Raw genomic sequence first — 20,507 nt, 5'->3', positions numbered from 1 at the left:
TACCTACCTTCAATCTCTCCGGTATCTCCTAAACCTTGATCTATTTCTCCTATAAAATCTCCGGATCGATCTGTTTATACTGTATATGTGCTGCTGACCAACTCGTGCACATACACTCCCATTTTCTGCTAATAGATGGTCTAATGCAGATTTCTTGTTCTTCACTTGGTACCGTCCGTATAACTCTAGTAGTATGATTTAAGGCAGTGTGTAAAAGGTCTGGGAGGGCATCGTGGCTCCAGCAGGAGGAAACATTCCAGCTAAAAACCTGTGGGTAGATTAGAAATCGTATTAAAGTGATTTGTTTAGAACGTAATTTCCTTTGAAGTCCTTTTGCAAGCCAAGGTCTTTAATAACTACTCGGCGTAAGGAAGTAACAGAAAATGTTAGTCTTTTTTTTTTTTTCTTAAATAGCTTTGTAACGCTCGTCACGTTTACTCTGTAGGAATCTGCATGTACGAGATGAACCATTTCAGTGTAATGGGCTTGAGGATGTGGTACCTCCCCAAATACACACTCACATACACAATGAACCCCCCCCCCAATCACACACACATACGATAACCCCTCCCCAAATACACACATGCACAATGAAATCCCCCCCCCCCAATTACACACACACAATAACCCCCTCTCCCCAAATACACACACAATAAAAACCCCTCCCAAATACACACACAATAAAACCCCCTCCCCAAATATATACACACAATAAGCCCCCCTCCCCAAATACACACACACACACAATAAAAACCCCTCCCAAATACACACACAATAAAACCCTCTCCCCAAATATATACACACAATAATCCCCCCTCCCCAAATACACTCACACAATAAGCCCCCCTCCCCAAATACACACACACAATAAAACCCCCTCCCCAAATATATACACACAATAAGCCCCCCATGCCAAATACACACACACAATAAGCCCCCCTCCCCAAATACACACAATAAGCCCCCCTCCCCAAATACACACCACCCTCCAAGGCGTGTGTGTATCAGGGGATCATGGGCATGTGGGCTTACCTGGGGCCCTTAGATGGGCTTGCTGGGACCACCTGGCCAGTTCACAGGAGAGATCAAAAGAAAAGCTACCCAAAGCTCTAAAACGGAGAGCTTGAAAATAGTAGATAATGAGCAATCATGGTCGTTTTTTTCGTTTTTATGTAGTCTAATAAATAGTTTTTATACTTTCCTACCCTGGTGACCAGCGGTTGCTTTATTTTGGGATGCGGCAGTCTCATACCAATCATCTTTGCCTGTATGCAGTTCACAGGAGAGCCCTGCAGGACCACAGAACCTAAGGAAGGGAGGGACAGATGGGGGTACAGAGGGAAGGGGAGAGTCCTGCAGGAGAGGAGGGAGGGACAGATGGGGGTGCAGAGGGAAGGGGAGAGTCCTGCAGGAGAGGAGGGAGGGGAGGGACAGATGGGGGTGCAGAGGGAAGGGGAGAGTCCTGCAGGAGAGGAGGGAGGGGAGGGACAGATGGGGGTGCAGAGGGAAGGGGAGAGTCCTGCAGGAGAGGGAGGGGAGGGACAGATGGGGGTGCAGAGGGAAGGGGAGAGTCCTGCAGGAGAGGAGGGAGGGGAGGGGCAAATGGGGGAGGCAGCCCCAGGAAAGGCCCAGCTTGCCTGCACGAGAGAAGAGTGGGAGGGCCCTGCAGGAGAGGAGGGAAGGGAGCAGCCCAGGAAAGGGCAGGGCCCGGCTTGCCTGCACGTAGGAAACTGTAGAGTTGCAGGCAGGGAGGCCGGGCCCCTTGACTGGCAGGGAGGCCGGGCCCCTTGACTGGCAGGGAGGCCGGGCCCCTTGACTTGCTGGGCCCGGGACAGTAGTCCTGGTTGCCCCCCCCCCCTGTCAGCGGTCCTGATATTTAAATTAAATAATAAAGGCAAAGTAGGGCGTGTCGCCGTGTTGGTCCTTTCTCCCATGCAGTAACACAGGAGGGAGAGGGAGTAGGGGTATGATACCTTTTGTTGGACCAACAAGTAGTAGATATCTCACTAGCTTTCCAAACTCTCAGGGTCCTTCACCGGGTTGCATAATTTGCACCTGAGAGGGGGTCCCCTGCAGCTGAACAGAACTCTGGGGACCCCTCAGTACCTGCGATACTTACCGGTTTAGTTGTCCGCGGTTTACTCTCCCTTTAGGAAAAGCAAAATGGCCACCATATCTTGCGGTCCCGCCTGCCATCTCATGTTTATTCTGCATTACAACTGTTTTCATCATTTAGCTATTAGACAGTGAGTGCTGGTACTTACGCAGATTTGTTACTTATATAGGTAACCCACAGATCTACCAAGTCTCTCTCACTAAGACCCAGATCCACAAACCGGTGCTAAGCGTTAGCTCGCCTCATCTCCTATACAAATGAAGGGGAGTAAAGGCGTGCTAAAGTTTAGCACCGTTTTGTGAACCTATGCCTTAGTCAGTCTCACTCATTTTCCAGCATCGTGTTTTCTTTCCCCTTACTCCCCCCCTGTCCTTATCAGAGACACAATAAAGATAAGGGGAGGTGGAGAGGGGGGGGGACTCTAGCTGTACAAGCGTTCGCTGATCACACCGTGACATCACACAGTGACATCACACACAAGGGAGCAGTCAGAAGAAATCTCACCCCCCCCACCCCCCCCCCCCCAAGTCTCCCTTTAATAAATACATTAAATATACTTATAGGTGTCAGATTTGGGTAAAAAATGCATCAGTTACCCAGACGAGATCCCCTTAAACATGTCACTGGGATTAGTTCACTTTGGTCCTAGCAGGGATTGTCCCTTTAAGTGGAGTTGAAATGTCCCTACTTACTGTAGATCGGGAAAAGAAAAAAAAAAAATCTTGCTCATTACAGCGCTTGAACTTTAACAGCTATGAAAACAAGTGAAATTCCTCCCTTCACGCTTTTGCCTGATTAGCTGTAATTACACAGGGACACAGAGGACATCTACAGCTAGTTCTCCCTGGTACTGAGGACTGATGTCTCCGAACCAGGCAGTGGTTTGGTGTATCTGACATGTGCAGATAGAGTTGACACGTAAAGTGCCGATGGACCTTGTTATCTGGCCTAATCTTGAGCTTTTTCTAATGTTAGTGAAATAACCATACCTCAATGAGTAAAGGTGCTGACCCTGAAGCAGGGGAACCTGGTTCACATCCATGTGTTCGCTCCTTGTGACCTTAAACAAGTCCCTTTATCTCCCCGTGCCTCGGGCATTAAACACAGATTGTAAGCTCATGAGGGCAGTGACTCCTTGAGCCTGTTAAAGTCTGCGGTAATATGCTTAACTGGACACGGCCCAGCGGCATCACACAAAGTGCGACATAGGCTGCTTTGGCTCATGAAGAGAGTGATGCAGTGATTACGGGGTTAATAAAACCGAGCACGGAATATTTGGAGAATACTTTGCTTTCCTGCATTGGGATTGGGCTTTTAAATGTCGTCATTCTCCGGTGCGAACGGTTGTTTATGGGAAGGGCTGAGTGGCAGGCTGCTCAGCGTTCACACAATAGCTTCTAAATCTGGAAGAAGGCATTTAAAGCCAATTCATGTGCTTCAAGTGTCAGAGGAGCTTGATGAACAATAACTAATAACACCGTTTTCTAAAGGCCTTTGATAAACAAAGTTCAGGCTGATTAGCTAATTAATTTTCTGGCAATTTGAGCCCCTTTCACTTGGATTTTCTCTCCTTTCCCCTCTCTCTCTATCTCTTTTCTGCCTTCTCCCCTCTTTCCCCTCCCTCCCCTCTCTCTTCTCTCCCCTCCCCCCTCTCTCCCCCTGTCAATCCTGTCTATCCCCCCTCTCTCTCTCCTCTCTCTCTCTCTCCAGCTGAGCATCCAAGACCATGAGTATAATTGAACCCTTTTACAACTGAAAGGGATTTGCCACCGAAAACACGTCTGCTGGCAACAAGAGGTTTCTTAGAAATAGGCTTTAAAGAATACAAACCATTCTTGCTCCAGTCCACAATGCTATCTCGTTTCAGTTTAGATTTATTGAGTCCTGAGATGGTGTAGGTGTACTTTCTTCAGTGAACAAACATGAGCGTTCTTTCTAGTTTTAGTTATACTCGAGCTACAGTATGGAGACCTCCATAAGCCTCTTCTTCAGACCCACAGTGGAAGAAGAGACTTGTGAAGCCAGTAGAGATCACGTAGGAACCACTCATGTTGGATATCACAACTTACAACAGACTCCCACTTGTTTTGTGGAGCTACTAAAATCCGGACGGAGAGAGGCTGATAACTGGAATTATTGGAAAACTCTCAGTGATTCAGTTTCTTAGTGACAGGGAATGCTGGGAGTTGTAGCTTATATCCTAATATAATACTTTGCTAAGACAATAACATCAGAAGTCCACAAATTTATGGAGCTCACAGATATTAATTGGTCAGTTCAAACATTCATCTGTCCACCATCTTACACAACACAGCCACAGGAGCGTCATCTTTGCCAGGTGGGCTGTCTATGAAACTTGGGGCCTGATTGTGAGAGAAGACGTAGTAACACAAATTGCATTGTGGTAAGATCATGGAGCTGTGCCATCGCTGTTTCGGAACTAAGACCCCCATTTAGACTCTGGTGCAAGCCAGGAACAACAGTTTTCAATTACTATAATGAGATTTTAGGCCTCGCTTATAGTCCCTGCTACGGCGACGTGACGCCATCCGTCACCGTTGTAATAGCAATTTTAGCTTATAGTGTAGGAGACAAGAGATGGCGAGTGGCGGGGGCGGGGCAGTGAGCGGTTCGCACTCATAGGCTGAACCGCTCGTGTCGCTAATGTCATTTTCCATTGACTTCCTGCGATGTTGGTCGCTGTGTCGCGCCGTCGCAGTCACGCACACTATAGGCGCACGCAACGGATTACATATACTTGTTTTCGCGTTACACGATGTCGCTGTAGCCGGGACTATAAGCGCAGCCTTAGATTAGCTCCATTGGCCATGTGTAGTTTTAACGTTTTGCGCAATCATACGTCTGTGTGTAAACATTGTGTTTCTGTGTTATAATGACGTCTGTATATCTTTGGCGCTCTAGGAAATAAGTACATGCCGTATAAAATGTTACTTTGGGGGGCGAGGGGGGGGGGGGGGGGCTCTCTCTTCTGTCTACAACTTCATGACGGGGGAATCAATCAGCCGGCACGCAGAGGGGGGTATTAAAGCCCGCATTTAACAGAGAGGAAGTCAAAGTCCTCACTGCGTGCATCAGGCGCGCCAAACACATCAACGCTCCAAATTCTCGCTCTTCTGTGGGGTCGGGGTCTTTTCTCCTAAAGAGTAAGCGTCGCCAGGTAGCGCCGGAAACATGCAGCCGTGACTCACCAAATAAGCGTGCTGGGAACAGTGGGTTCTTGTAGTGTAGCTACATTTCCACCTGGTCCCTGTTGGAGCACAATTAAGAAGTGCTACTAAATTAAGAACAGACGTTAATACAACTCTAAATTAGTCGCTAATATCGGACCTATGGAGTTTAACTTGTGAACCTCCACATTGAGCTCATTGGAATAATTAGACGTAAACACAACTGTCGAGCGGTTAGATTAACGCGCGTCTATGTTTGAACAACTCTAAATCTAAAAATGCTTTTACCAGGCGCAAACCCCCATTTAACAGCTGCACAATGAGTTTTTGCGCGATGACTCCACTGTTGTTGGGCAATTCTATTGGGTGTGGGCAGCAACATTTGAGTGTCTGGTGACAGGTGAGAGTTGAAGTAGCGTTAGCAATTGTTTTTCTCTACTGATACCATCATACTGTAGCTAGCAAAGATGGGTGAGTCCTTTCTTCTATGCAGTAGCAAAGGAGGGAGAGGGAGTAGGGGGTACGATACTCTTTATTGGACCAACAAGTAGTTGATCTGTTACAAGCTTTCCAACCTCTCAGGGTTCTTAATCGCGAGTTTATTGGTATAGGATACATTTAGGAACCGGTGCTCTATGCAACAATGAGAACATTAGCGCTTGTGCGTCCACTGACAAGGGGGGCAGGAACTTAACTCTTTGTTCACCTCTAGTGCGCTACTAGCCATAAAGTTAAAAACTCTTATAAAAGCACATTTTATAAGGTGCCACACACCAGTTATAGCACTAATAGTTCTCTTGTCAGCAAGCTGCCGACATCCTTCTTTCCTGTAAATTCTTGCCACCAGATGAGTGGAGTACTCATGTAAACGTGTCTGCTTTCTCCTTGCAGGACCCAAGAAGTAAACACAAGTTTAAAATCCACAACTATGGCAGCCCAACGTTCTGCGACCACTGTGGCTCACTGCTGTATGGACTCATCCACCAAGGGATGAAATGTGAAAGTAAGTAGAATCGTGTGTGTATCTCCTTTGTCTCTGGCCTTGGTGCTTCCTCCTGCGGAAAGTCACTTTCTGATGTTCCAACCATTCAGGGCTGGGAAGGCCATAGCTGGGAAATGCATTGGTGACTCTTTCATCAAGTAGACTGAATTGCACTTGAAGTTGAGGCGATGCCATTTCCTACTCAGTGAAAAACAGCTGACGTCATTCTTACAGTTCGTACAGCCAGTAATTCTTACAATTAACAGCTATAAAGCATTTAGTGCTGTTCTTTGGGTCTTTGGAGGCAGCTGAGCAATAAAATGGAGAGGTTATTTCCTACTTAGATGTTTACGAGTTACATACAAAGTATATAGACCAGTCGCAGCCTTTGTCACTCAACGTTAATGCTCAAGTAGTTACACTATAAATGTCAGTAAGTGATTCATTAACTAGAACTGTGCACACAATGTATTTAATTCTACCTCGAGTCTAGGAATATAGTAAGGATACGCTCTACCTCGAGTCTAGGACTATGGTCATCATGATACGCTCTACCTTGAGTCTAGGACTATCGTCATCATGATACGCTCTACCTCGAGTCTAGGACTATCGTCATCATGATACGCTCTACCTCGAGTCAAGACTATCGTCATAATTATATATAAATAAATATATATATATATATATATATATATATATACACACACACACACACACACACACACACACACACACACACACACACACACACACACACACACACACACACACACACACACACACTTGCAGTTGAGCGGCAATAATTATACAATACTGATTGAGTAAACACAGAGGGAACCTGGTTCAATTCCCGGTGTCAGCTCCTTGTGACCTTGAGCAAGTCACTTTATCTCCCTGTGCCTCTGGCACCAACAACATAGATTGTGAGCTCTGCGGGGCAGTGACTTGTGCCTGCAAAAATTCTATGTGCCGCGCGCACGGTCAGCTCCATACAAGAAAAATATTACCGTACAGCACAGTCACAAGGTCTTGATCAAAGTGGCATAAAGATTTGTTCTATTCTTATAACAGATGGACGTCAATCTACGGTATAAGTATAAAACAAATCTTTTTGCCACTTTAATCAAGAGCCTGTGAGTGCCTTGTATTCAACAGATACATATATATATATATATATATATTATATAACACTAAAAGTATTTATATTATTCAATATAGTGATTACAATAGAGTTCCACAAAAGCTAAACAGAGGTCTAGGAGTTTACTCAACCAGTACGATGTTACCTTCCCCACCACACTGCGGAGTGGGAAATGTTGAGGATATCATTTCCATCACCTCACGTCTTCGCAGGACAGCTCAGCGAAGGAGTGTATATTTAGAATAAAAAACTTGGAGATCCAGTCAGAGATTTTCCATGGTCTGTTTGACACAGGCAAGCTAATAATACCCCATGGCATTTACATAACATTTCACTCCAAGTGCTGGATTTTTTTGTGATATACACAACTTTCTGGCAAAGTAGAAATTTCCTTGCTACTTATTTCGTTGGGGGTTGAACACGGGGATGTGACTTTGCTGTGCAAGTCCAAAGATGAGTTAAAAAAACAAAAACAAAGGTGCTGAGTGTGACAGAGTGAGAGCCCAGTGTGAAGTCACCTGTTGGGAAAAGGTAACATATTATAATGGGGCTCACCGATAACATACTGTATGTATAACTTTATTTATGTAGTGCCTACAGCGTACTCAGCACTTTACAAGAGAGACAATGCAGTACAGGGTCTTATAATACAATACGTGCAATAAACAAGATCAGACAATAGGAAAGGCGATCCCTGCCCCGGAGAGCTTACAATCTAAGTGATACGATGGGAGACTTTGAGACATCAGGAGAGGGAATAAGTGCAGTAGGTAGCAGTGCTTGCCATTGATGGTGGGTAAGTGCAGTAGATGGCAGTGTCTGGCCTTGGTGGTGGGCAAGTGCAGTGGATGGCAGTGCCTGGCCTTGATGGTGGGTAAGTGCAGTAAATGGCAGTGCTTGGCATTGATGGTGGGCAAGTGCAGTAGATGGCAGTTCCTGGCCTTGATGGTGGGTAAGTGCAATAGATAGCAGTGCCTGGCCTTGATGGTGGTTAAGTGCAGTAGATGGCAGTGCCTGGCTTTGATTGTGGGTAAGAACAGTAGATGTCAGTGTCTGGCCACAATGGTTGGTAGGAGCGACTGTGGGTGTGGGGCAGTAGCCATGAGCCCAGGCTATTGGGATGCTTCATTTAAGAGATGAGTTGACTTAAGGCGGGGAGAGAAGGGGCTTGGTGTATACTGAGTGTGAGCGAGTCCCACAGGTAAGGGGCAGGGAGGGGAAAAGGATTAAAACGAGAGAGAGCAGTAGAGGTGAAAGGGGCGGAAAGTAGACAGTTATGGGTAGAGCGCAGGAGACGAGCAGGGGCTGCGATTGATGTGTGATAATAGGTGGGAATGAATTCCATCGTTTTTTATTATTTAGAAACCAACTTTATCTTCTATTGTTTACTTTTATTAAAATGAACTTTGTGTGTAGAAAACAAAATCTTTGTATTTCCTTTTTAAATAATTTGCGCTGATACAACCATAAACATTTTAAAAATGGTGGCCCAAACAGTGTCTGCCATTCTGTCTTATTAAAGCACAGTACCACTGCTTTTTATGGCATTTCAATCACTGCATTATGTTGGAAGCACGTGAGCTTTCAGGACGACACTGGGCCTTCCTTGAGATGTTACAGAGGACTCGAGGGAGGAATTTTGTGTCAACAACAAGGTGCGGACTCAACAGCATAGTATATGTTATCTGGAGTGAGGGGCAGAGAATGTAATAGCAGATGAGGACAATTCCTTCCTTGGGCTGGCCTCTACCAGACCAGCTGGGAGGCTTGTCTATGTATCCACCACCTTTGTAGTTTAAAAGTGTTTTCTTGTTCTCTCTCTCTCTCTCACTCGTTCTCTCTCTCTTTCTCTCTCTCTCTCTCTCTCTTTCTCTCTCTCTCTCTCTTTCTCTCTCTCTCTCTCTCTCTCTCTCTCTCTCGTTCTCTCTCTCTCTCTCGTTCTCTCTCTCTCTCTCGTTCTCTCTCTCTCTCTCGTTCTCTCTCTCTCTCTCTCTCGTTCTCTCTCTCTCTCGTTCTCTCTCTCTCTCTCGTCTCTCTCTCGTCTCTCTCTCTGATTTTTAGTGCCCTTTATTTTCTGGAAAATATTCCCCTCTTCTTGATCCTTCTCATGTATTTTAATATATCTCTCTCACATCCTCTCTCTTCCCAAGTGACCTAATACGTGGCATGGCTGCCAAAACCAAACAGAGCGTCAACACTGAAGTGATACTCCAGAAGTGAAGTGCTGTACTAGTGCAAATCACCCAGCCATGTAACACTTACACTACCAAATGTACTGGAATATACAGCTCATGTGGTGGTCATACCTGTCTGAGCATAGAGCACTTAATCAGAACCAAAGGTCCAGTGGTCAAGGGTCCATGTTAAAGTCCCGTTTAGAAAATTCCCAATGGTCGTTGTAAAGGATGCACACAAACATTGTAGCTTGCTCAGTTTGGTTCTGCAGAACCAATACTGATGCAGCCACGAGTATCCGAACACTTGCCTGGGAAAATCTGGGGCAATACCTCATTAATGCTGCAACATTTCTGCAGACAGACTAATGGCCCATCGGATTAACACAGCGGAGGTCCCTGGCAGTCCCATTCAAACTGAATGAGACTGCCAGGGACCCCCGCTGTGTTAATCCGATGGGCCATTAGTCTGTTTGCAGAAATGTCACAGAAATGTTGCAGCATTACTGGGAGATTGCTCCAGATTTTCAAAGGCAAGTGTTTGGATACTTGTTGCTGCATCTGTATGTCAACACATCTGTCTGTGATACCTTTTTAAAGAGGCAGACCAAGCAGGTTAACATTTAATAAAAAAATATATGCAGCCTTTGATTACATTTATTGAAAACGAATTACCTAAGCTGCCGATCGATTAGTTCTCCCGTGATCGATCAGCAAAAATCCTGCTTCCCAGGGTCCACTATATGGCTGCCTTTCCGGTGTAACTCAGAAGCTACAATGTATTCTTATATGACCACGGTAACAGTATCTATTGTTACAGTTTGCAGCTCAAACTGCTGGGAACATTGGCAACAAATGATCACAACCAGGAAAGTGTTACAAAGATCTTGCACTACTGGGAAAGTGTTTACAATCTTCTATAGAAATCAAAGAATTATAAAAATTATTAAAATGCATTAAAAATGGCACTGACTTGAATTAAAAGAAAAAAAATCAGTGAGTATTATCTAATACTACAGAACGTATTTATTTTAAAAAAAAAACCACACACGTGTAGGATATTGTATGGATAGCTTCTTTAAGGGAATAACAAAATGTTACATTGATGAGATTTCTGAGGTTACCCTGCAGCCTTCTTTAGGCTAAGGCCCCGCTCCCTCAGTCAGCGCGCCCGCACAGCAGACAGACGGGGCGCTGACAGACACAGACTGCGATATGCGGTCTGTAAGGAGCGGGAGTGGGAGGGGGGGCGTGGCTTGAGCGGAGGGACCCGCTACTCCCCCTCACCCCCTCCCTCCACGGGCTCGGGCTGCAGGAGGGAGCTGCTGCGGGCTGCTGTAAGGTAAGCAGCTCCCTCCCCCTTCTGCCACAAAAAAAACACACACACACACACTACCTTGAGTTGGAAGCTACCTGATGACAGCTGCCGCCCCCCGCCGCTGATTGGCTCATCAGCGCACCACGTGACGCGTCACCGCTCGGGATCACAATTTTCTTGAATCCCCTGGCGGCTGACGCGTCACAGTGCGTAGTGAGCCATCAGCGAGGGGGGACTGGGACCGGCTCGGGAGGATTCCCCTGCTGGTGGGGAACGCTCGCGCGGCCGCCCGCGCCGCCGGGCGCAGCGGGTCCCAGCCCTTTGGGACAGCCTGCGGAAGCTTTCCAATAGATAATGTGGTTGGTCCCTTTGAAAAAGGATCATGGACAGACGTGTTGATACAGTGTATTCTCTTCAATACCTTTCTTCGCACAAATACGACTCCTCGATTTATTGTGTCCAATCCGGCTTCTGAAACTCGCGGGTAATGTCGTTATTACGGGCGCTGAGAAATGAAGGCTGCTCGGAATGTGAAGGTAATCTGGTTGTGTAATAATCAATTTTTTTTCCACTTTCCCCACAGCATGTGACATGAACGTGCACAAAGTGTGCGTGATCAATGTCCCCAGCTTATGCGGGATGGATCACACGGAAAGGAGGGGAAGGATTCTCCTGAAAGCCGAAGTCATCGGTGAGAAGTTGAATGTCCTAAGTAAGTCCCCGTTTCATGATATATTTACACTTGGGGGTTAAGATCGCACCATACCGTTTTGTAGATATGCTGTATCTGGGAATTGCTACAATTCTTTTCAGCTTGCGTTAAGAGTAATTGGGTGTGGGGCTCTCTGTGGCTATTTTATAAGTGAATTGCAGTCATTAGGTCAGCATTCCTACAACTTGTATTGCTGTCCTTATGAAAGTCTCTGTCAATCAAAACAATACAGAGTTTTTGAAGGGTAGATTGGATTTTATGGACCACCAAGAGATTCCTTCTCAGATGTAATAATGTCTGCGAAGAGTTTTGTTGGGTTCTTTAACGAAAACCGAAATGGATGCTCCATGGGAGTTTTATCAAAGCTACCTACCCACCCATTGCAGAATAAATGGGGCATAATCCGAAATAAAATCGTTTTGCATCATTTTTGCACTTGTGGGGAAATGTTATCTGGGGCTACGGTCAGTCGAGTCGATCCATATTTCAATGTACGTTGTAGGTAGTCTTCCAAACGAGTGTTGGCAGGAATACCTCATGCCTTTAACGTTAACCCAATAATATGGTGACATGGTTTTTAGGTTTTGGAAGTGACCGTTTCACTGGAAAGAGGAAGAAGAAACATACAAAAGGCATTTAATCGCATTGTGTGAACAAAGGTGGTCAATTGTATTCACTCTCAGTCAGCAAAGAATTTCCATATCGACCAGTTGTAAACTCTTAGGCTAAGGCCCCGCTCCCAGAGTCAGCGCACCTGCGCTGCTGACAGGCGGTGCGCTGAGATACACAGACCGCGATCTGCGGTCTGTAGGGAGCGGGAGCCGGAGCGGGAGGTGGGCGGGAGGTGGGTGGTTTGACAGGGAGGGGGGCGTGGCTTGAGCGGAGGGACCCGCTACTCTCCCCCCCCTCCCTCCACGGACTCGGGCTGGAGCTGGAAAGTAAGTTTAAACACACACACGCAGGCACTCATTCATACACACACACACACACACACACACACACACGCAGGCACTCATTCATACACACACACACGCAGGCACTCATTCATACACACACACACGCGCGCACACACACACACAGGCAGGCACTCACGCACTCATACACACACACAGACAGAGGCAGGCACTCACGCACTCGGGCACACACATACACACACAGACAGGCACGCACGCACTCAGGCACACACACAGACAGGCACTCACCTGCTTTCACTCCACACTCCTCCCCGCTCCCCGAAGCCTCTCCTCCTCCCGAAGCCTCCCCTCCCCATTGGCTCACAGCCACACGCGTCACGCTTCAACGCTAGGAAACACCATTCTCTGGTGTCTCCAGCGGCTGACGCGCTACAGCGTGTAATCAGCTGTGCAGCCAGTGGGGACCGGGACCGGCTCGCGAGGATTCCCCTGCTGGTGGGGAACTCGCGACCCGCCGCCCGCGCCAACGAGCGCAGCGGGACCGAGGCCTTAAAGTCCACTGGGCTCAATTTGACAATAAAAGGACTTATCACCATTATATTGCAAACAAAAAATAGCACTTATATGCACACTCGCACCTCTCAGGCAGGTCTGCAACCCTGTCTTTCACCATTATCGCTTAGCATGCAATGCTTCCACTGTACCCAGGGATTCTGGGTAATGACATGCAAATGAGCAAGTCATGTAATGTGTCACCCTTTGTTTTTTTTTGTATAGGCTTATAACTGCCGTGTTACGCATCTTTTTCAGCACAGCCTGGGTTAAAGAAGTGTAGAGCCAGGAACCCTACTCACAGACAGTTATCTCAACGAAATGGACAAGAATAATAAAGGAGACACATTGTGTGCTCATTTGCATGTCTTTGCAACCATAGAAGAGTAGGATTACTTTAAAAGATGAATTCTACTAAAAGAAAGTTGCTATTATTTTTTTTTTACATTTTTATTTTTAATTACATTTATATTTAAGACCGAAAACAAAGTCCTATTCTAATTCAGTTGATTGTACATTTGTAAAATTAATCTTTGAGCAACTTTGAGTTGGCATTGTGCTTGAAAGAGAACAAATTGCAGTGCGGCTTAAAGTCAGAACTTTTCAACAGAGCCACTGATTGAGCCAACTGTGCTGAAGCAGGGATGTGCTGAAGCAGGGGTATGCTGAAAACCTGACCCGTTGGTGGCTTTTGAGGATTGGAGTTGAGAACCCCTGCCTTCATGGATTCTGGCTGTAGAATTGCCCCAAAGTATTGTTTAGAATCATCAGTGAACGTGCTCCGTCCGGTGTGGGGAGAGATAAAGACCCTTTTTCGGGTATCTCAAACCAAATTGTGCGTGTTCTGTTAGCACACACAGGAGTCCTTATTTGGCAGTTGTAGTATCAGATCGGTCTGCAACGTTATTCACAGGAATGGTATGTGTGCGAAGAATCGGTAATCCCATCTCTAGAATGTGATAGAAATTATTCTTTAAACGTTCCATCCGGATGAATTAATATGCTAATCCCAGCCAACACGCGGATAGCAATGCATTTCTGCATTGATGTGGGGATTTTAACAGCCTCCATGGGGACTTATCATGCAGAATTTGTAAAATGCTGTTGTTATTGTATCGTTCAGAACAGCGGTATGCCGCCTCAGCTAATCGGGGGTACATTGGGTACATACACCCTGTAGAAACCCTCAAGGCCTGCAAAAAGCACACCGAGTGCTCATTTGCATGCCACTACCCAGAATCCCCGTCTGCAGATTTATCACTGCATGACATGGAGATTACAGGGTAAATTGGGGCGTTTGGAGGAACTGTGGAAGACATCCAGATTAACACTAATTTCTGTATTTGCTATACCAGTACTACAAACACTCAGAGGTTGGGACTGTAGAAAAGAAAAAGTATAAGCAAAACCTTTAAGAACTATCTAGTGATTAAAAATATAGGTTCGGGACCACAAAGGAACCCTGCTCTCTACACCTCTCACCTTCACTCTAATTCCTGCCTATTTACATTTCCTCTTTTGCAATGCCATGTTACTTTTTTGTATCACACTAATTAAAGCAGTAATCCCGCTTTCCTTTTTTTTTAGCGTGATAGGTATGACGCAGGGGGTCTCAGGAGATAAACTATGTTAGTTTCAGCTCCGAGGGGGGCCTGCTTCCCGAGATACCTCTGTAGGGGGTGCCGGTAGCAGCTCCGGCTTAGCTACGTGGGGCTATTGATATTGGGGCTTTAAAGGTCCCGTATCGCGCTGGCCAATCGGAAGCCGTGATGTCATCCCTTGCAGCTTCCTATTGGCCTGTCTGATCTTGGAGCCTTAAACCCGCGAAGCTATACTGGCAACCCCTACAGAGGTAAGTATCTCAGGGAGCAGGGGGTTCGGAGCTGAAATTAGCGTGCTTCAGCTCTGGCGACCCCCTGCTTCAATCTTATTTAAAAATTCTGTTACTTTAACGGCTATATACAGGGCTCGACAAATTCTAAAAAAAAAAAAGTCACTCGCCCAGAAAAAGTCACCCCCCCCTCCAAACGCTCTCACCCCCCTCACTTTACCCGCTTGCGAGTCTCGGGGGCGGCGGCATGTTGCGGCATCTCCCGCCATTCTCCTGCTTCTTCTAGTGTCTCCCAGGCAACTCGTGTGAAAATACATGCGCGGCATCATATGACGAGGGGACAATACGTAACGTCAAGTAGCGTCCCGTTGTTATGGCAACGCGGGGTCATTTGACGCCGCGCAGCTATTTTCACACGAGCGGAAGGGGAGACACTCGAAGATGCAGAGGAGAATGGCGGGAGACGCCGCAGGTAACACTAGACAGCGGGCAAAATGCACTCGCCCCAAGTGAGTGGGCGAGTGCATTTGTCGAGCCCTGACTATATATTCAGACTAACTAGGATGCACTCCTTGTATAAATAAGACACTCGACTCATTTCTAAATAAAAAATCCGACAGAAGAAGGGACGAGCTTGCACTCATTTTAATCACGCGAATGCTAGAATAGAAGTCGAGAAAGACGTATAATTTTTTTTCGAGAAGAAGAGGCACGAAGGACACACATTAAAGGATTTAATCAAAAAGAAAAATCTATACACACAGAACTACGAATGTTTTTTTTGAGAAACCGTATTTCATGATCCTGATTGGGAAGAGGAGTCGGTAAGGTAAACGGAGGCAGGTGGGCATACCGTAGCTTACCATCATGGGCTTGATGGCTTTTTTTGAACAGGTTCTAAAATAAGCTTCTTCATGAAAATTAAATATTTAATTTTTTTAGCAGATGACATTCTGCTGGACGTCATGTGAAGGGCACATACTGTATAAAGGGATCGATTTTTTTTAAAAATGCAAAATGCTTCGATTTTCGCTCTGTTTGGAAATGTATAGAGTTTTTCTTCATCCCCCCCCCACCCCCACCCCCCCCCATTGCAGAATGTGTGCACAGCTGGAGGGGTGCATCTCTGCGGGCTCCCTCCCACTCTCAGATGCGCTGCCAGAGATATCCACAGTCCGTGGGGTTGGAAGTTTTAGGACACCCACTGATCAAAGGATTAAAGATTCCGATAAATAATGTATCCGCTGCCAGTTGGAAACAAATATACTGTATGGTACAGCAGCACAGTGGGGGGTGTTGCTTCTCGTGCTCTCATCGTCTCCACAGTGCAACGAGGATTGGATCTGAATTCTTATCACTATACTGTAGCTGTATTTTCTAGGGCTCTTTCCTTTTGAAAAGAGTTGTTTAGATGAGCGTTATAATGGTAATAACCCTTTGGAGTGCCCCCAATATGTCAGCGTAAGGGCTGGCACTGTAGGGGCCCTGTGACGTGTAGAAGTAGAAAGGGCTATTGCTCACGCTGGCGTGTTATTGGTGGTATATTCGAAGTCCAGGGTGGGCCAAGTCCAGTCCTCAAAGGCCACCAAACAGGTCAGGTTGTAAGGATATCAAAGACAGAGCCACTGATTAGCCACCTGTGCTGAAGCAGGGATATCCTTACAACCTGTCCTGTTGGTGGCCCTTGAGGACAGGCATTGGCCCACCCCCTGCCCTGTCACATATACAGATCTATAGCTCCATGTACTCATGTTGAGGCAGTCATCCAATGGGTATGACTGACCCCAAATGCAGAGATTAACTGATTTGTATGGGTCATAATGCCTTAATCTGAAGAACAGATCACTATTATCAAAATGTCTTGTAGTGATAATCGCATTTTAGCCACATTTAATGCAGTGAAACATGGATTTGGGGAGGGGACAAGTTTTGGTTGTCTCCCGACAAACTTGGTGAGAAATCTACACTGTATTTATCTTAACGTTTTGCCAACGAGTACAGACCAAACTGTGCGGACAACCAGTATTCTTATTATTTACAGGATCATTGGTGGCATTTTAAAACACCCTTTTATTTGTACCATGTCAATGACACAGTTATCAGTATCTAATAAAACGGGGGGGTCTCATATCTCACCGTAAATATGCCTATCATCTTCTACACATTTTCCTGAGCTTTTTGAAGTTTGGGAGCCTTGGGGGTGGGGGGGGGGGGAGAGAGGGGAAATGGATGAGAACTGGCATTAACCCGGAGGGGCCACGCCATGCCCCCTTTCAGGCGTTCGCGATCATGTGACCGCTTCTCCAAAGCGATCACGTGACCAGTCCGTCACTCATGGCGGGACAGAAGGGGAGGAATCCTCACCTTCCTTTCCTTTTCCTGAAAGATGGCGTTTTGCGCTCCCCAAGAGCGCAGAACACAACCTCCCCTACATAAAAACGAGCAAGTAGGTTGTGACGTAGCTACCACGGTCATGGGTCCCCTGGAGTGTCGGATCCCCATGACGTACGGTAGTACGTCATGGGGTCCGACATTCCAGGGGACCCATAGTCCCGGTAGTAGCTACATCTCGGAGCACCCAAAGAGTTAAGTTGCTTGTATGACCATTCAGTCAACATCTGCAGAGTATCCTATAGGTGTAATATTTGGGGTCTCCACACTCATTGGGCATCAATCTCGGCCATCGGTGGCCACTGCCATGGAGCCTCAGTCATGGAGCCTCAGTCATGGAGCCTCAGTCATGGAGCCTCAGCCATGGAGCCTCAGCCATGGAGCCTCAGTCATGGCAGCACAATCATTCTCTTCATTACATTGTGTAACATTCACAGTTCTGTGGTTATCTCTACGCAGGTCACTGACTATAGAGCGCTCATAGATACCCTGTAGTGGTCTAAGACATTTGGTTGCGGCCATTTGCCACGCTCAAATCTCCACTGGCGTTTAGCCGCTACTTAACTGGCCACCAGCCACTTCGCCGCTAAGGTAAATTCCTAATCTTACCCCTAAGACTAATGCTAAGTCTCCAATTGTGTACCTCTGTGAACGTCCGTCTACATACCCCCTACCCTAAAAACCTTAACCCCTTACCCTAACCCCTAACCTAAAAACCTTACCCTAATCCCCTACCCTAAAAACCTTAACCCTTTACCCTGATTTCCTATACTAAAACTCTACCCCTTATCCTTATCCTACACTAACCGTGTGTATGATGGAGCCGGGGAAGGGGAATACATTAGGTCTGCTTCAATATTGTCTCATTAGAGTGACATTGACAGGCCCAGGTCGTTCTTCTGCCTCATCTTAATTGCTTCTAATTATAGGGCTATCTCTTAAGCATAAAATGAATTGCTGTGAAATTTAGAGCCAGAAACTGGTTTCTAATATGAAGAAGTAAACAGCATGGCTGCTGCTACTCGTTATAAAACAGGGTAATTGACGAGGTTACGCAGCAGTATTTATTTGATAAGATTCCTCACTTCATTATAGATATAGATTTTTCCGTTATGCGCAGTCATATTACAGAGAATGAAAGCGTTTATTCCATTTCTTTGTGATTGGTCACATGTGAGATGAGAGCATAATGTAGACATATTTCAAAATAAACTATACGATTTGCACTTAAAACTAGTAAATGCATGTATTTTTTGTATTTTTTTGAAGGTTCAGTTTTCTTATGTTTGCAGGGTGTTAAAAAAAAATGGCAGCCAGGTTATAACATTAAAATAAAGCGTTACAATCTGGGATATAACGCTCATGGAAAAAGTAACCCCACGCTGCACGACTTCCGGCAAGTTTCAGGTGTGGGATGCTTGGTCCATTTTTAAAGGAGGCAAAACGGACCCTCCACTGCTGCTAACTAAAAAAAAAAAAAGTTGAAATGCACGGAGTTATACATGTAGTTTGTTTAAGGAACCCCATCATTATATTGTGAAATTCTGCAGAACCCCAACCCCCTCTAATATCGCGTCTGGGAACAGATACATTGTAAGGAACCCCAACCCTCTCTAATAGCGCGTCTGGGAGCAGATACATTGTAAGGAACCCCAACCCTCTCTAATAGCGTGTCTGAGATCAGATGCATTGTAAGGAACCCCAACCCTCTCTAATAGCGCGTCTGAGATCAGATACATTGTAAGGAACCCCAACCCTCTCTAATAGCGTGTCTGAGATCAGATGCATTGTAAGGAACCCCAACCCTCTCTAATAGCGCGTCTGAGATCAGATGCATTGTAAGGAACCCCAACCCTCTCTAATATCGCGTCTGAGATCAGATGCATTGTAAATTCTTCTGTATTTTATACCATTTTTAAATGCCTTAAAAATTGCAGGGAGCACTTTAGGGATATACGGAGAACCCAAGGGTCCCTAGGAACCCCTGTTTGAAAATCTCAGCACACCGCAACCTCGCTAAATCACCTTAAATATCACAAATCCAATGTGAGGACCTGCTTGCCGTTCAGAAACCAAAGACTTGTCTGTTTATGCTGTATATCCAGTGATAGAAATCATTTGGTGTATATGTTCATTATCATGGCCCAGCTACATTTAACCCCTTTAAAGCTGCAGTTCAGTCTATATCCTGCATGTGTGTTTTTTTTAATAAATCAGTTCTGTAGTAAGAAATAATACTTTTAGCATTTTCTGTTTTTAAAAAAACAACTTTGAAAGACCAATTTTCTTGTATTCTATTTTAACAAGCATTTGCTTAGGCACTGCCCCTTCATGGCCTGTCACAAACCCAGGCACACCCCTTTGTCAGCACTGCCCTCCCTCTCTAAACGTGCACTAGCATCTGGTCACATGATCTTCCTCATACAGTAGTACATTCAAGGAAGCTGGAGAAAAGGGATCAGCCATGCATAGCAGCTCGGATAGGCGATTTCAAACTTATTACAGTCTTTATTCCATTCATTGCACGTGTATATAATGTAAAATTGTAATAATTCCATTTATAGCAAACGTGTATATGTGAATATTATTTAGATGTATATGTATGTTACTGAAATGTGGAGTGAGTGTGTAGGTAAATAAATACACTTCCACTGCATATATATATATATATATATATATATATATATATATATATATATATATATATAATATATATTATATATTATATATGTATGTGTATGTGAAGTTATGTGAGTAAAAAAGTGACAAAAACCCTCCATAGCAAGGCAAATAGCAAATGGAAATATTACTGTATGCTCATTTGTATGTATATATATATTTATATACACACACACTTCAAATACGGATAGTGATTCACGTAAATGATATATATATTCACTTTCTGGGAGTATAAGAGTGACTGTCCTGTTGTTCCTTTTTTTGTATCCATCATTGAATGGTATGCACCCTCTCTTTACGTTTATTTTATACTAGCTGAGAGACCCGGCGTTGCCCGGGATGTAATGTTCCCGCTCCTCTCTCTCTCCTCACCCCTCCCCCTCTCTCTGTTTGTCCCCCATTCACATCAATCCAGTTCCCCCCCTCCCTCCTTTACAGCTTCATGCAGTGTGTGTGCGTCAGTCATTGTGTGTGCGTCAGTCAGTCAGTGTGTGTGCGCGCGCGTCAGT

The 20,507-nt window shown here is 45.5% G+C and overlaps 1 protein-coding gene across 1 annotated transcript in view; it reads left to right on the top strand.

The window, feature by feature from the left end:
- The window catches only part of PRKCA (protein kinase C alpha), a 306,575-nt gene that overhangs the window by 209,545 nt on the left and 76,523 nt on the right, over window positions 1-20,507 (top strand). The window contains 2 exon segments of the mRNA XM_075579975.1: window positions 6,196-6,307; window positions 11,503-11,631. Of these exon segments, the coding sequence (XP_075436090.1) occupies window positions 6,196-6,307; window positions 11,503-11,631 (241 nt within the window).

The sequence above is a fragment of the Ascaphus truei genome, chromosome 22 (assembly GCF_040206685.1).
Source record: "Ascaphus truei isolate aAscTru1 chromosome 22, aAscTru1.hap1, whole genome shotgun sequence".
NCBI lineage: Eukaryota > Metazoa > Chordata > Amphibia > Anura > Ascaphidae > Ascaphus > Ascaphus truei.
The sequence above is the reverse complement of the archived record's forward strand: the minus strand, read 5'-3'. Positions and strand labels throughout refer to the sequence as shown.